Genomic DNA, 18,893 nt, shown 5'->3' on the forward strand with positions numbered 1-18,893 from the left:
AGCCAGTCCAGACGGACCCTCACTCCCCTAATACCTCTTAGAACCTTCCAACACACACCCCAACACTATAAACCTCCCAACTCCACACCTTCCATGAGGCTCCGCAGGGGCGTGTTCTCCCTGGCCCGTAGTAACCCAAGCCAAGTAAACCCAGCTCGCTTTATTACAAGTGTGTTGCTAATTGTTCAAATGAGGTCCTTTTTTTTTTTTTTTTTTTTTTTTTTTTTGCGGTATGCGGGCCTCTCACTGTTGTGGCCTCCCCCGTTGCGGAGCACAGGCTCCGGACGCGCAGGCCCAGCGGCCATGGCTCACGGGCCCAGCCGCTCCGCGGCATATGGGATCCTCCCAGACCGGGGCACGAACCCGTATCCCCTGCATCGGCAGGCGGACTCTCAACCACTGCGCCACCAGGGAGGCCCGGTCCTTTTGTTTTTTAAACTCTTATTATTTTATAAGTATCACCTATTTCACATAAAACAAAAAAGGTACAATGAAAAAAAAATCCTGTTATAATAACAACAAAGACAAAATTCTTAGGAAAAAGCATGGTAAGAAATGAAAAGTTTATATGAAAAATAAGCAAACACAAATTGCCAAGAGAGCTCTGAAAAGAGTAATGAAGATGTATTAACCCTACCAGATATTAAAAAATGATAAAAACAGTACAGTACTGGCACACTAAAAGAAGGACCAATGGAAAAGAATAAAAGTCCCAGAATAACCTCAAACACTGTACCTAAAGGAAAATTTTAAAAGTTTAAAAGGAAAGATAACAGTAATGGTTAATTTTATGTGTCGGGGGGAGAGTATTTGGGGATGAAATTAACATTTAAATCAGTGACCTTGAGTAAAGTAGATTACCCTCCATAATGTGGGTGGGCCTCATCCAATCAGTTGAAGGCCTAAATAGAACAAAAAGACCAGCCCCCTAAGCAAGAGGGAGTTCTCCAGCAGACTGCCTTCAGGCTTCATCTTCACCATCAGCTCTCCTGGGTCTCAGCCTGCTGGTCCACACCAGATTTTGGACTTTCCAGCTTCCATAACTGTCTGAGCCAATTCCTTAAAATAAAATATCTTTATCCTAACCAACAGGCTAGTTCTCTGGCGAGACCTAGTACAAGAAAAGTTACTTAACCAAGTGGTCATCTAGAGAAAAAAAAATTATGTTGGATCATACCTCTCTCCTTAGATTAGGATAAGTGAAACGTAGAAATTACTCTATGAAAATACTACAAGGTAACAGGGGACAGTTCCTTTGTAACTTCAGAGTATGGAAGGTTCATAAACTCACTAAAAATAAAATCCAGATATCATAAAAGAAAAGACTGCTAATTCTGACTACATAGACTTTTTTTTTTTAATTCAAAAAGCCCTTCTGAATGATAAAAAAAAGGTACCACAATTAATGTCAAAAGACAAATGGGGAAGTGAGTAATTCATATCATGGACAGAGGCTTAGTCTCCCTAATATACCTAGTTTTTATTATATAAATCAATTTTTAAGAGACAAACTGAATAGAAAAATTCAAGATAAAACGATATGAACTGACAGTCCAGGAAAAAAGGAAATGTAAACATTTTTAAATATATAAGATGTTCAAAATCACTCATAACAAGAAAAATGTAAATTAAAACTACATTATCAGATTGGTAAAAATCCAGAAGCTTCTTAAAACCATGCTACTGGCACATGGTAGGTACTCTCACACATCGATGGTGGGAGTATAAACTGGCACAACCCCTAAGAGGAACAATCCAGCGATATTTACCAGAATTACAACTGCACATGCCCACTGACACAGCCAGGAATTTACCCTACAGATACACTTGGACATTTATGAAATGACATATATACAGAGCATCACGGCAGTATTGTTTGAATTTCAAATAACTAAAAATAATCTAAATGCCCATCAAAAGAGAACTGGTTAAATACATTATGATATGTCCATAAAATGGAATGAAGCTATAAAAAAGCATGGAGCCTTGCTTTATGTACTCCTTTGGAAAGAACCACAGAAAATATATTTAAGTGGGTAGGGAAGGGGGAATGACAAAGAACACAAGACTGTTTACAGTATTTTACAGTGTACCAACATTTGTGTAAAAATAGAGCTAACAATTAAAGTATGGTATTTTGCTTCTTTATATAAAGAAACATACAATAAACTAATGAAGTGGTTATATAGCAAAGGGTGAGGAGGGTGGTGAGCTAGGCAAGAGGAACTATGGCGGAGACTGGAATCCGTATCCTTTCCTTGTACTTGTTAATTTTTGAACCACATGAATGTATTGATTATCCAAAACATTACACATTAAAAAATGTTAAAGACACAAAGTGAGGTATTTTAATAGAAACCTAAAATTACCTTTTGTATCAACCACATTAACAAAAGACACAAAGTCATACTTGCTGATTATCTCCTAATACAAAAATCAACAGACTGTGTATGCTATATCTGGGAACGAAAGGAAAATCTACAGGAAGGAATGTTCTGTCTGTTACGAAACACTGGCTTCTTCTATTAAATACAGTTGAGCTCCTTTGTTTTTTAAATGTATGTGAATTCAGTATTATAAATGCTTATTAAAATTTGGTTTGATTTTGAAAATATTCTAGTGGTTATTTTTACTTTGTTTTGGGACAGATTTGGGGGGATTATTCTGGTTTTGGAGGTGCTAACTATATCTAAAATGCTAGATCTCATTTCCTAGATAAACTTTCCAAATCTATCTGAACATCAAATTCCCTAAAAAGTAAAACTGTTCCTGTCAAACCAGACCCTTTGATTAGGCTACCTAAATGTCTTAGGCTACCTAAATGTCTCTGATTTCCACTTCTTTGACCCAGAAGAGTTTACTGAAACTTAAACTTAAAAGATATTTAAACATTCTATAGTTAGGGAGCATGAAAACAAGAAAAAATTTCCAATATACTTTGAGAAATATTTGTTTTCCCTCAGAATATACAAAAAAAATGACAGTATTTACATTAAGGAATCATTTTTATATAGTATTTCCTGACATATAACTTACTGTATTCAAGTCAATAAAATAATAGCAGTATCGTTCAAAGCATAAAATAGACCTAAACTAAGCACATTAAAATAGTATTCATTAAAATAAGATTTTACCTGTAGTATGCTTTAAATATTTAAATATGAAGGATATTAAATAACTAATTGCCATGTGGAAGAAGTCATCAGTGAATGCTTCATAAAGGAAGTAAATTTTGAACTTGGTCTTGAAGGAAATGACAGGCACTCAGAATCCTTAATCAAATTGGTTTTACAATCAGAGATTCATTTTAGCTCACTGAAGGAAAATGAGTAATATAATCTCTCTACTGAGTCCTTCTTAAACTCTGATGACATGACAAAACATTCTGTCTACAGAGAAGTTCAATAAGGCTCTGAAAGCCCATGAAAAAGCCTGTAACTTTATATATCATAAACCCAGATACCAGTCTCTCTCACTTAAAAAGAAACGGTATTGAAAGGTTATTTAATTTTCCCACATTTTAATAAAAGACCAGACTAAATAACTGAAACAATGTACATTCCTACCTCTATAAATTGCTTTATATGATACCAAAATTTTGAAAACATATATGCAAAAATCAAGATTCTGGGCCTCCCTGGTGGCGCAGTGGTTGAGAGTCTGCCTGCCGATGCAGGGGATACGGGTTCGTGCCCCGGTCTGGGAGGATCCCATATGCCGCGGAGCGGCTGGGCCCGTGAGCCATGGCCGCTGGGCCTGCGCATCCGGAGCCTGTGCTCCGCAACGGGAGAGGCCACAACAGTGAGAGGCCCGCATACCGCAAAAAAAAAAAAAAAAAAAATCAAGATTCTACAGATCTTCAATCTCAGCTGTTGTTTTAACATGTTTTCTTTGAAGTCATAAACTCTTTTTGGAACTCAAATAAAAGTCACATGGGAAAAGACTCCAAAGAACCCAAGAAAATACTTAAGAAATCAGCTGAATCTATTAAAATTAAGCTTCATATATTTATATATTTTGCTTAGCATCAACAATCTCTCCAAGCTGTATAAGTAGCACTTTAAAAACTGAATAGTCAATGTCACCGTCTTCCCCTCTCTTCACCACCCCCAACCCACAAAAACGAAAGAAGAGAGGAAAATATAAAATGCAAAGTTACATTTTGATGCTTATGACTGAAAGTGCTATGAAAGCTCTATGTGAATTCAGAGTACAGGTCCTGAGCTCATGATACCTTTTAATATCACTCAGCGACAATCTCTTAAACAAGATGAAACTGAATCACTGTACCAAATGCATATGTACTATTTTTCTACAAATCATGTAAGCTGAAATACATAGCCCAATAACCTAAAAGAGTATTTAATGAGGCTAATTTAAACTAGAAAGTGTTTAACATACTTAAAAAAGTACATGATTCCCTTTAGTATTTTAATATATTGTAATTGAAGTGATTATCTGTCTATAAGCTAGTTTAGGAAGAATAACACTGCCAAAGGCAACAATGTTTTGACCCAGCAGCACTCACCGTTAAAACAAAAACAAATCAAAAGACGGCTTAATACAAAAACACCATGTACGTGCCAACTAGAAAGATTAAATGATCGACAAAACCATTTTCCTGAATAAGCCTCAACGGAGTGACAGAGTACTTTCTGGAAAGATCCAGAACACAAATGACAAAGAACGTGAAATGACTGACATTTTCTGCTGTCACTAACCAGTAATGGAAGAAGCTATTAAACCAGTCATTCTTCCCACCCTTCAATCTCAAACATCCATTCGTAAACAAACAGTTTAGGTTATAGTTCGGCATTTTCTCAAAACTTCAATTTTTCCCGCTGAGAACAGAAATGTTTTCAATGGGCCAGGAAGACATCTCAGAACAGAGGCCTGGGGACCAGGACTGTGCTCACCTGCTGCGGCTGGTACCTCTGCTGGGGCTGGGACGGCAGATACTGCGCCTGCGGCTGCTGGCTGTAGTAAGGCTGCTGGCCCTGCTGGCAGTAACCGCTCACACCTGGCTGGCCATACTGAGGCGGCACCTGTCACGAAGTCAAGCAGGGCAAGTGAGAAAGTCAAGACGTGCCATTCAGCGAAATCAAATATGGTTTCAATTCAGCAACAGGAAGTGGGTTCTTTGCTAAGCAATTGAATTTGGTATTTTTAATATTCCCTCCATTAGATAAATGGGCATACTGCCTTCTATTCACATACTATCAATGAAGACAAAACACAAAGTATTTTTTGAAGCAGAGTTAAATCATCAGACATCAAAAATTGATAATTTCACAAAAATCCAGTGGTGGGGTCAGGGGGAGTTCCTGATACGGACGTCAAAAAATTGTTTCTGCTAGAAAGTCAAAGCAGCGTTATGCTAATCCATTCTCATGCAACACTCAGATGAAAATGAACTGCAGTCCAAGCTCACTAATACTGTGTAGGATGCTTGTGGTTTGGGGACATGTTTGTTTCAACTAAGGTCAGAATGCCTCAATTACATTTTAGCAGATACCAGTTACAGCAGCAATTCCATTACCTGATACTATTTTGGCTAAAAAGAAACAACACTGTTTTATAATAAAATGAAACCCATTTAGAAAACAATACTATATATATCAAACAATATAACTATCAATATGAGTTCTTGATGGAAAGATATTCATAGCTATACAAGGACAGTATTTTCCTAGTTGATAAAATGGTTACTGATATAAAGCAAAGTGTACTGTGCTGCAAATACCCGAGTTACAGACAAAATGACCTAAAATCAGCCTTCTCCATTTCTAATTTACACGAGCCTAAAAAATTTTGAAATCATTGTTCAAACAAAAGTCCTTCCTCATTCAGTAAATACACCACTGATGATATTTTCTGACGTTCTTTCAAATAAGAAATCTATTGACATTTTTTTTTTTCCCTAATTGAGAGAAAGAACGGGAGAGGAAAAGAAAAACAAGATATCAGGATGGCAAAAAGCACTCCTGGAATGAGAATGGTGAAGTCACTGTTAATACCACAATATGGTCCATTTGAGAACTCCAAGAACATGATCCCCATAAGCACACATACTTAAGAAAGAATTCAGTCATCAGTCCCAGATATACACTTAAAAAACAAATTGACTACAGAATACTGAATGAGGAAAAGAAGAGAGGGAGGAGGAAAATATTAAACACTCTGCCTCTAAGACCAATTAGCACAGTAATTGGCAACATATTCAATGAAGTAAAAGGGAAAACATGCAGAAAGCTAAAGTTCACACCCCTTTTGACCCGATCTAGATTATTTTCAAGCTGCTAGGAATGCTGACAAAACATTTGGCCACAATGGCTTACAAATGCCTCTCATTTCGCAGACCCCAAGTTAGTAGAACAGACAAGTTTGTATTGAAAACCATTCAACAGCACAGTTGAATTCTTTGCTTTTATTTATTTTACAGCTTGATATCTCATAATGAATGTATGTCCCTGACATAAGCCAAGCCAAAGAATTTCCATAAAATACAACTCCACATGCTAGAATACCATATACTACCACAACACATACCCTTCCGTTCAACACCCATATGTTTGATTTGATATCTAATACTGCATTTCACACAAGCATCTTTGCAGTTTGATTTGAAGCAGTTAGGATAACACTTTGCCAGTGTTAAAATGACTGTAAAGCTCAGTCAACACAGCCAGCAACTCCCCTGTGAATTGCACTTTAATATGTTGACTTTCTGGTTTACAGAAACCCTTACACACAATATGGAAGTGTGTGTGGGGGGGTTCTATTTTCTAAGCAAGACAACAAGAGGACATATTGCAGGAGTCTCCTAACACTAGAGAAGCCATGAACTTACTAGATTCTTTTACTATCTATTCCAACTCCGAAAAGTGGGGAAGCAAGCCGGATGCAGGGGAGGCAGGTAGGATGGGTGGGAGTGTAAGCAAATCTTCAATGGATCCATAGCAACAATCTGCAACCAGAGCAAACGTCAGAAGGGGAACCATCAAAAACATCTGCTTGGGAGATTTCATCACTGTCTTCCACAATTAAAAACCTACTTGCTACCCTTTTAAATACATGGTCTAATTATTTGGTACTAACTAACTGGCTAACTAACCTTCTGAGACCCTGGGATAACTGATAGGGCCCAGAGCCAATCCACTGCATTTGGTCTATTGTCCTTACGTGGGCGCCATGACAAAACAGAGGTTACTAAGTTCTAGTCTACCTAAAGAATCTCTGTACTAGAAATGTATGAAACCTAAATCCAAGCCCTCCTCTACCTCCGTTGTGTGAATATGATCAATCACATAATGATATGCCTTACATCTCCATCTGAAAAATGGGGCTACCTGCTCTATTAATTCCTATTAATATTATAACCAGCAATATTATAATCCTATCAGGAATTCGACACAATAATTCTTACTTATTAAACTAAGTTGTAGTGCTACTTCTAAAATATTAATTATTAACTAAGTGTTATCTTTAAGAAGCAATTTCTAAATATAATACACCTCAGCTGTCAGGAACTAATGTCAGTTCTTTAATGGTCAATAATGTTTTTGCTTTAATCAATTTAGATGTAGGGCTTTCAAAGTTCTATTATATGATTTTCTGACATCTTAAACCAAACAATCATTATTAAGAAACATAAATGGAAGGGTGGAGCCATAATACATGGAATGCCCCAGAGCCTACTGCGGGAAGTTGTCTGCACAAACCCCAGAGAAACTGTGGTCTCGCGCTGCCGGCTTCTCACCTGCCATCAAGGCCTTCAGCCACCACTCCTCACTCGGACCTCCATCTTTAACAGCATCTGCTGAGGACTGAGAAACCCACTACACTGTTATGAAGACCCAAAGGACTAAGCCATGAGGGAAGCATATGAGCTTTTATCGTCTCAAGTTTTGTGAAATCAATTTTGGCTACTAAGGGTCTTTTTGTTTATCTCTTAGTTCTTAACCATATTCAGCCATATTCAGGGTAAATAAGATTACCAAACTGTTGAATTCAACTGTTCAACAGTTCAACAGTTACCAAACTGATGAAATTTAACCAAGAGTTACTGAGTTTCAGGAACCAAGTGCTGAGAGTTGAGGATACAAAGCACTTCTGTCTCAGATACCACCCCTTCCCTAACCGGCCTAAGCCACCATCATTCTCGTGCCATTTCTGATTTGATTTTACCACAGGGGAGATTCTTAGATTTAGTCAGTTAACCCTTTAATGATGTGTTCACGTGTTTACTGTTTGTCCTCATCACTAGACTACATGCTCCTACACCCATGGCATGCCTCCTGGAAGAGGGCCTGCCACTGAAATGTCTGTTGGATGAATAATGAAGGTTGTTCAATGGATTATTAAATCGTTATTATTATATAAAAGTTTAATGATGGAACACATTATAAAACTGAAATGACTTATACCATCCAAGTCTTTGATTCAGCTTCATCCAATAGCCAAAAACCCCAAACCTCACATTGACAGCAGCAGAGTACCCTTGGCTATTACCGGCTAACCCTCGAGGTCATTACTGCCCAGCAAATGCGCTGGACATTCATCACTAAACTAAACCAAATGGAAACCTCCAGAAAGTGCCTAAGATCAGGGATTTTCTATTTGTTATTTAAAAATAAGAAAAACAAAATTTTCTCTCATTTCTAAATAAAGAGGATCTTCAAGTGGAACATGAGCACACACAGTAACAAAATGTTTTATTCCAATTTTCAAAGAAATGTGAATGCTTTCAAACATTATTGGAGAGGGAAAGTATAGCTAAAAATGATTCATTTACTTCAAGTATTTATTTTACGAAACTACTCTGATAAAGGACATGAGTATTAACTTTCAAATCTCTGTGTCATGTTAAATGTGCAGAATTCCAGGCTCCATTTTTCATTTTACTTTACCTTGAACTCTTTGCTCATACTTCAAAACTGAAGAAATGGTCAGGTTTATATTCTCATCCTTTTCCTACCTAAAGAAGTTTGAGAAAGCAGTTTCTCCACTAAGTTTCAAGGTGCACTGCCCTATGACCCAGCAATTCCCCTTGTAAATACATACCCATGAAACACTCACATGTGTCCCAGGAAGGATATTCCATCCAATACTATTTACAAGAGCCAGCAAGAGGAAGCAATCTAATTCCAACACAGTAAGTAAATGGGAAAAATAGATTTTGCTATAGTCATATGTGGAATTCTAACCATAAAGTGTACAGTTTAGTGGCATTAAGCAGATTCACATTGTTGTGCGACCATCACAACTATCCATCTTCAGAACCTCACCATCCCAAAATGAAATTCTATTTCCATTAAATAGTAACTCCCTTTTCCTATCCCCCACCACAGCTCCTGGGAACGACTATTCTGCTTTCTGTCTCCATGAATTTGGTTATTCCTTTTGGGTCGGGCTTATTTCACTTAGCCTAATGCCTTCAAGGTTCATCCATGTTACAGCATGAATCAGAATTTCATTCCTTTCTAAGGCTAAAAATATTTCCATTTTAAGTATATACAGTATTTTGTCCCATCGTGGGCAATGGGTGGGTTGTTTCTACCTTTTGGTTATTGTGAATAATACTGCTACGAAAATAGGCATACAAATATCTGTTCAAGCCGTTTCTTTCACTTCTTTTGGAAATATACCCAGCCCATAAGTGGAACTGTTGGAGCATAAGGTGGTTCTATGTTTAATTTTTTGAGAAACCGCCATACTGTTTTTCACAGCAGCAATACCATTGTTTAATTCCTGCCAGCTGTGCACAAGGGTTCCAATTTCTCCACATCCTTGACAACACCTGCTATTTTCTGTTTGTTTTTGTAATAGCCATCCTAATGGGTGTGAAGCGGTATCACACTCATTATGGGTTTGATTTTCATTTCCCTAATGATTAGTGATGTTGAGCATCTTTTGCATGCTTATTTGTTTATCTTACTTGGAAAAATGTATTAAAGTCTTTTGCCTATTTTTTGATTGGGTTGTTAGGTTTTTGTTGTTGAGTTGTAGGAATGCTTTATATATTCTGTGTATTAATCCCTTATATGATATATGATTTGCAAGTATTTTCTCCTCTTTTGTGGGTGGCCTTTGTTCTCATGATAGTGTCCTTTGATGCACAAAAGTTTTAAATTTTGATATACTCCAATTTATCTATCTTTTCTTTTGTTGTCTGCACATTTGGTTTCCATGTCCAATAAATCACTGCCGAACTTAATGTCATGAAGCTTTCCCCTAGGTTTTCTTCTAAGAGCTTTACAGCTTTAGCTCTTAGGTTTTTAGGTCTGACCCATTTTTAGTTAATTTTTGCACATAGTGTAAGGTAAGGGTCCAACTTCCTTCTTTTGAAAGACCTGTTGTTCTTACTCTAGCATATAATTTTCGTATCAGCTTCAGATCCTTTTGTTCTAAGAAGAACAGTTTGGTTTGGTATCTACACTTCCCTCTAGAACTATATTAAATGAATACAACACACATTCAACACACTGTATAATCTGTTTATATGAAGTTCAAAAACAGGCAAAACTAACTTATAGTGATAGTAATCAAAATAGTGCTTGTGGGATATGGGAGCTGGCGAGAAAGAGGGGTGAGGAAACTTCTGGGGTGATGAAAATATTCTGTGTCTTAACTGGGAAGGATGGTTGGTTCATAGGTGTACCTTATTTGTCAAAACTCATCGAACTGTACACTTAAGGTCTGAGCATTTCATTCTATGTATATTATAACTTTAAAAGGATGTATATACACTTAATAACGAAGAAGGTATCTAAACTTCTGACCTCACATTTTTTTCTAATGTATTTATGTCAAACCATTCTGGCCTTATTTAAACCTAGATGTAAGTTTCCTATTTGATAATAAAATAGTAACTGTTTCTGGGAGCTTAACAGGGAGTTTTCATACTTTCAATTTACATAATTCCAGAATATTACACAGCAATTAATACTGAAACAATCATAATGAGTATGTAAATTCAAATATTTAACGCAAGTCACAATATGTATAGGAACAATATCCCTTCAACCCAGAATTCTGCTTTTGGGAATTTACATTAAGGTAAAATATAAAACAAGTGTGCAAAGATATGTGTAGCAAGGAGGTCACTGCATGCCCCTGATACCACCCCCACTCAAAAACAGGGAAGCAGCCTAAATGGTTAAATGTGCCTCCATAAAGACTGGTTTAAAAGGGGAGGGTAATGATATTTTATTCAATAAAATATCACAGAGTCATTAAAATGAATGATTCTAATTAATTGTAGATAATATGTATTGAATAGCAAGAAAGTCTGTCCCTGGATTTTTGAGGTGGGACTTAAGGGGTAGCAGGTTACAAAACCATATATACGTTTTTTAATATGAAAATCTGTGTATGTGTGATGAGTAAAGAATTAATAGCCCAGAAGAATATACATCAAATGTTATGTATCATTTCTTAAACGAACTCTGAGTTTTTCATGAATCTAAAATTAAATGCAATTTATTTTGGATTAATTATTGCTGTCTTTCTAAGAATTATCAAAAAGTATATTATAACAATTTATAGTTAACAGCAGAAAGCTTCTTAATTTTTATTTGTTTGTTTTTCATCATAAATTTGAGTCCTTCCAGATAAATTCTACAAAAAAAGGAAGGTAAAAAGCATAGGAAAAATGAGTTCACAACAGCTACATTTTAGTCATTACTGTGGCATATTCTGCTGGCTTCTGATTTTACAGAAAGAGTAAATGCTATTTTTCACGCGTAAGAGACAGACTGAAAATTCCCCACAGCAAGGAATTCAGATGCTAAGTCGATGTGTGGCTGAACCAATTGCAGGAGGAAATTTTATTATGTCAACATGTCCAGTCAAAAATAGTGTGTTAGAAGGTAATAAATAAAGTTTACAAGGTCAAAATCCTACAAATGCTCCACAATCTATAGTCCCTTAAGCTAAGTTCCCAGCTGAGACTTTTAAACAATTTAGGTGCTTTTTAAATTCACTTTCTTATTTTAAAAAGAAAAATAAATCTTGTCCTTAAGCTTGTCTAAGGGGGGAAAAAATACTCCGTACCTTCCTGAAATTACTCCTTCATGCTTGAAAACTGAGAAACAATCAACGAATGTATACTGAGTGCTTATTGTATGCACTGTATAGTAAAGCCATAAGTTCCTTCAAATTCTGTCCAGCCTCCCTTGAGTAACAGAAAAAAGACAACGTGGGCTTGGAGGAGTCAGCAAAGAAGTCAAGGGTCAAGACAGTGTCTAAACTCCAGAACAAGCTTGATGACCAACCACACAAACAAGCTAGTTACTCAGCTCTTGTTGCTATGGAGCCCACTTCCATTTTTGTCTATGCCCTTGTACCTAACAGATAACTTCCGGGCCATAAACACTGCTGTTGTTCAACAGACTGAAAAATAACCAACATATCTGGGCTACTTTAGACCACTCCCTTAGCTTAAAAAAATTTTTTTAATTCATATCAGAAAATAGCTTTACTTTTTGATGTGTGAAACTAAACTGAAAAGTTCTCATTTGTCATCAGCAATAAATTTTTTCTCATGACAAATTTTGCTTTCTAAAACTTCCTTATCAGGTACACACTTTACGTTTATAAGATCATAAACAGTGAAAATAATATATATATAATCTCTCTTGGATTTCTTTATAATTATTAATTGCTTACAAAATTTCACTGCTTATTCTAAGTCCAACTGCTCTATATTTAGCAAATCACAGCTTAAGCGAATACTATGTCAGACCAATGTTCTGCAGAGTGAATACTCTACATGGCTGTGGGAACTAAATGGTAGTGCCTTTCATGACCTCAATTTACAAAGTCGGCGATATGTCCTGAACAGCCTTTATTTCCTCTTCATAATCACTGTCATTCTATTACCCACAAATTTATTTATACCCTTCTTAAATTAATTTATATTTCTAGTCTCTTGAGGGTAACAAGTTCTGGAACATTACTATCCATTTTGTAAAGTGGTGCATCCTTTAGTTTCCATAAAATTAACTCCAAACTTCAAGGAGTGCCCTCTAATGCTAGTACATGGAACTTGATTAACAAATGCGTGGTCAATCAATGCCAGCCAGAGCCTTTATTGTACCAGATCAGAGATTCCTTGTCAACTGCTTTCTGTCCCCCTCAGTCACTTGACTATTTTCACTGCCTTATCTAAACTGCTTTCACTGTTAGTCTTTATTGTGGAATAGCAGCTAAAATAGCATAAATGATTCCAAAGGCACAGCAACCATGGCTGTACACAAAAGTAAAGTCACTTTTCTACTTACTTTTAAAAAGAAACCTCTAGTACACATTTTGTATTCTCCTCTACCTCTTAACTACAGATGTTTTCACCTTTTTTTTTCCAGGTCAGCCAATTAGAGAAGATTTTGTTTAAGTATTCATAAAATGCAGGCATTCACTGGCAGTAAAATGCTTCCTCTCATTTACAACCAGTGTTGAACTAAAGTCTTACTGTACACAAAATTAACACACAAGTGTATAATTGTAGTTTTATGCTCAAGTGCCCTAATTATGCACTTTAAAACACTTTCTTCCCAAGGATCCATCGAAGGCATTTGATATCACAGATCTATGAGGTCTACAGTGCACTTCTTTGACAAAACAGAAGCATAACAAGAAAAAACCCTGCAGCTTCAGAAAGAAAGTATGCATGCAATGTACATGATGCTAAATCTCATTCTAAAAATTTTAGCTAGAAAAAGAGCATATTTCCAATGTATATGAATGGGTGAGGGGTCTACCTAAGAGTAAAAGATGAATTCTTACTACCTGTTCTTGAAGCAACCAGAACCAGCATACCAAAGCAAGTGGTCTAAAATCTTTCAAGAATCATCATGGGGAGAAAAATTCACCTATGAGTCTGCAAGCCTTACTAATATAATAATACAAGCAGGAAAAAAACTTAATAGTAAAAGGAGCCTTGTTCATTTCTAACGCAGAAGCTTTGACATCCAGGTTACTAGTATTTACATTTAAAACAAAAATGAAAAATAAGTATTTTCCATACCAAACACACGCAGTCATTTTTAAATTAGAGAATCATAACCATGGAAATGCATCAACGTGGTTTGCATGAAGCCCTACTTCTGTGGAGCTCACGGTATGTACACAAAGAAAAGAAGGACTCTGAAGGCCATCTATAGAAATAAATAGGTCAACTCTGCTAACAGAAGCAACATTTTCTTAGAAAAAGCGAGTTAAAAATAAAAAAAAATTTTTTTAAAGGAAGGAAGGAAAGAGAGAGGGAGGGAGGGAGGGAGGAAGAAAAGGCCTGAGCCGCCTCACGGGGACTCAGTTGTCTCCATTCAAGAAAGCACTTTACCAAGAAGACAGGCACGTGATGTTGTATGTAATGAATACATCTCACTGAAAAGCAACTTGGAGTTTCCATCTTTCATGTTATATTACTGGCCAAACTGCAACCGGTAGTTCTAACTGGTGAATATAACCTTTGAGTTGTTTCCATTTTTCAAAAAATATATAAAAAGACTACAAACTCCAAAGTCACAACAGTACAACAGGACCTCACACACGTATTAGAACAGCAGTTTTCTAATAGGACTTTAAAATACGTGTGAGGCTACAGTATGTTCATGGTTTTAAAACCACCCACTTGGTCTACACACACACGGTAAGAACACTATTGTTTACTGCAGATAAAACATGAAAAATACTCAGCAGAGCAACTGATGGGAACTTCTTGCCTAGCTGCCCTCCTGGCCGGATTTCATAAAGCACAGAAAGAGGGGCCAAGAGCTTTGCCCCTCTCCCACATAAACCCAGCTGCCAGAATGGATGTGCCAAAAGGGCGTTTCAGGGAATTTTAAAGAGATAACCTTTGCTGAGGGTGTGGGGTCCGCTTTGTAACCGCATGACTGGGACATGTGCAGTGAATGCTAGACTGAAAAGACTGTTCCACTGCAGAGAACTATGGAGTGGGGGAAAACAGAGAAGACAGGGATGTACCAGACTCAGACTAGACTCTTAAAACAGCCAACGGAGAGACAAGCAACTGGTATCTTCTATGGAGGGGAACTTGATGGTGGGGGCACATGAGGAGAGAGACCATTCGCAGCAGGATCTTTCTACCTTGGGGATTTTATACCATGCATTTCAATTCTGTGTGTGTGCGCACGCGCGCGGGTGTGTGTGTGAGATTTGTTAATGCAGTTTTGAAGTTGTTTCTTTTTTCTTTTTTTAATTAAAGAGTCAAAGCGGGGAACTATGTGATTACACTTTTCCAAGAGTGTAAAGTTCATCCATTGAGGGTAAGGGGGCTAGTTGCTTCTATATCCTCTCTCTCCTGCTCACAAAAAAAAGAGAGGGAGGGAGGGAATGATTTTAGTAACTGAGTTTATAAAAATGTGAGTAAAAAAACCACCAAGCCCCTCAAAAATGGATATTTCAAAAACTATACTGTGTTAAAATGTGATCCTTTAAAAATACACAGTCTAGGGCCTCCCTGGTGGCGCAGTGGTTGAGAGTCCGCCTGCCGATGCAGGGGATACGGGTTCGTGCCCCGGTCTGGGAGGATCCCATATGCCGCGGAGCGGCTGGGCCCGTGAGCCATGGCCGCTGGGCCTGCGCATCCGGAGCCTGTGCTCCGCAACGGGAGAGGCCACAACAGTGAGAGGCCCGCATACTGCAAAAAGAAAAAAAAAAAAAAAAAAAAAAAATACACAGTCTAAGTGTTCTGTAAGACACCTTTTAAAGGAGAAACTTGTACGCATTTATCTATCCACCCCTAAACGTAAATAACGTATATGGTGAAAACTGTAGGAATGAAGAAAAATAATAGCGATGGTAATGCAAAAGGGTCAGACTTCTCCATGTAACACGGCCAAAACCCAAACCTGGCTTCCTCTGAGACTTTGAGAATTCAGTAGACTGAAGAATCTAAGAATAGACAGTCCCAGGGGATGAACCAGTATGGGGACCTTTACCGGCATCCCCCCTGAGTAGAGGCACTGACACTGGCTCGGAGGGTGGGGAGACAGCTGCAGGCTTTGTCCTGTGCTGCCCAGGGACACAACAGCCTTCAAGTTACCACAATTAGCTGGTCATTTTATTTTTTGCCCTTTCAGAATGAACTCATAACAAATAATGAGGAGTGAAAATAAAGGAGCCCTTTTGCACTGGGAGGTGTTCCTACCACTAACCCACCCTCTCTCACAAATCAGTGATATCTCTCCTGAACCCCACCTGCAAAGGTAAGACTAGAGGAAATATATATGCACATTAGTGGATGAAAAACTGACTCCTTGCATTTTATTCCCTGGATCGTAGTCTGAGTTGGGGAGCCGGGTGGAAATGCTCAAAAATACATGCAACAAACACACACAATCACATATTTGGATCAATAAGCTACTGTTTTAAACTGAAAATACACACTCATTCCCCCATCCTCAGAAGGCTAAGCCTAATTACACTTTATTGTAAATTATTTTATCATGCGCTATTAGAATTGGTAGAGATTTCAGAGATCACTGGTTCAACCCTGTCCTCCTTATGAAGATCAAGAAGGTAGGGTCAAGGGTTAGGAAACCTGCACAATTTCACCCAGCTGGAGTCTCAATCGCAATTCAACTCTCTGCTCACACCCCCTCCCCACCCAGGGCTCATTCCACTCTCCCAGGGTGCTCAGTCATTGAAGGGAAGGGCTGGGGAGTAGCATGTAAGCTAAGCATGGAAGACGCTCAGGCTGGGACAGGAAGAGCAAAGGACACTCTGGACACCCTGCTCTGTCCTAGCAGAGAGCAGCTGAAGAACAGACAAGAGTACTGGGGAGCCCGAAGAGCCTAAGGGAAGCAGCTGGAGTGGGAAGGGGTTGAAAAAAGGGAGCCAGGTGAGTAAAAACACAATGGCTACGAATGAGAAATGTACACACATTTTTTAAGTTTTAAACACTGAAATTAGAAAGGATTAGGATATAAAATTTCTACCAACACAGATATCATATACTCAAGGCAAAAGAGAGGAGGGGGGGAGGCCCTTCATTTTTAGTCATTTGGCACATAAATTTAACCTATAGGATAAACTTGTGACACTGGGTAATAGTTTACAGAGAAGTTTCATTTTGAGGTCGAGACAGTATGAGGAAATGATGCTTTAGATAAAAATATCAAAGCCCCTGAAATATAAATATATTTCAAAGCAAATGTTTATATAAGAAGAGAAAATCATTTAATTATTTCCCTTGAGATCTGCAATTTTTTTTTATTTCATCAGATGGAACACACGTGCCAAACAGTCCCAAAAGACTGGTCAGGAAAAAATATAGGATGTTGATATTTTAAAATCGTTAACAGAAAGACACTTGGGGGTGGACAAAGGAAGCTTTACCTAATGTAGAATTATCAACAAATTAAATGTTTCACTTCTTTCTCTACCGTCTCTTCTATTTATATTTAAAAATTTATTTTAAATCGTTAAAATTAGACATTCTATAACCCATTCATTTTGAAACACAACAAATAATCAAAATTATAATTATCCCTCACAAAACTATACTTGAACACAGATGTGTTCTCGGACTGTCCATTCTAAGCACCTCTGCAAGGAAGTCAGTAGATTTGGGGATAATACAAAAGTCATTTAACTATTTTGCTAAAACATGAAGCGGTACAAAATAATTGTCCTAGGATACAGTCCTCCAATCCAATGGCAAATAAAGATAACTGGGTCAAAATGTTTCTCATTAGACCATATTCTAATCCTACTTTAACTACAAAAAACCAATTTCTTCATTACCTTTAGAAGGAAAAAGCCAGACTTCAAACAGTATACCAAAATAATTTTCATTTTAATAAATCCTTTAAACTTAAAAGATGCATTATACATATTATTGGGGGAGGGGGACGATTTCCAACTATTCATTTGACATATTTAGTTTCCTTTCAAGAACATTGCTTACGAGACCAGTGGAAGTCCATCAGAGTAGCAAGGCAACACTGAGGTCAGGAAGTCTCCCCAAATCAAGACCAGGTATGAGGAAGTAGTGAAGAATGGTCATTTTCTAACCAGAGACATTACATTCAATAATCATCACAATCACTTAAAACCTATAGCTATTTCTTACTGCCAGAGAAAAGAAGTAACAACATTAGTATCTAGCCATTTGGTGTTTCCTAAAATCTCTTTCCAATATCCTCCACTCCCCAGACTGGTGGGAGCCTAATAAACCTAGAAAACCCTGCCACCCACTTAGCAGTCTATGATTACCCAATACGTCCCAGACAGGTCAATTGTTAGGGTCTGGGCGTGCCACCCTGAACAGGTTCTAATCCTCCTGAATGAAACTCTCCACCTGCAGGAGAGCCTCCAGGCGGTGCGCCTTCACTGCAGGCTTCTTCAGGGGGCTTCTGCTGGGACACAGGCTGCTTAGCTGGCCACGCCCTGACGTGGAGCTGATGTGGAGGGTAAGTGACCTGCCCTGCAACTGGTAAATCAAGTAACTGTGCTTTCAATTTTCCATCAAGTTGTCCTGCAAATAGGCCATATTCTAATTCTACTTTATCTCAACTACAAAAAAAAAAAAAAATCTTAAATGTCCATTGGAAAGAAAAGGGCTGAGGAATCAAAGGAGCTAAAAATACTGAAGGTTAATCAGAGCAATGGCTTTCAAATGTTTTGATTCCAAATCAAAAGAAGAATTACGTTTTCTATCACAACCTTGAACACACATGACATCCTTACTACACGTGATGCATGCATATTTTGTTGATATTCAAATTCCCTTTTTAAAAATTTCTGGTTGCAGCTTAATACACTGCTTTCATGCTCCTACTAACAGATTACAATGAATAGTTTAAAAAACACTGCATTCAAGGATGATTTCTTTCAGAGCATCTCAGGGAGAGCTGTTCCAAGTGATA

At 37.6% G+C, this 18,893-nt stretch overlaps 1 protein-coding gene across 7 annotated transcripts in view; it reads right to left on the bottom strand.

Annotated features, from left to right (window-relative positions):
* Positions 1-18,893, bottom strand: part of ARID1B (AT-rich interaction domain 1B) — a 416,950-nt gene that overhangs the window by 285,115 nt on the left and 112,942 nt on the right. For all 7 annotated transcript variants that reach the window (XM_082633300.1, XM_082633303.1, XM_082633305.1 and 4 more), the window contains exon 3: positions 4,917-5,045. In XM_082633300.1, coding sequence (XP_082489426.1) covers positions 4,917-5,045 — 129 coding nt within the window. The remainder of the gene's footprint in view (positions 1-4,916; positions 5,046-18,893) is intronic.

Source organism: Mesoplodon mirus, assembly GCF_964341445.2.
Source record: "Mesoplodon mirus genome assembly, chromosome: 10".
Classification (NCBI taxonomy): domain Eukaryota; kingdom Metazoa; phylum Chordata; class Mammalia; order Artiodactyla; family Ziphiidae; genus Mesoplodon; species Mesoplodon mirus.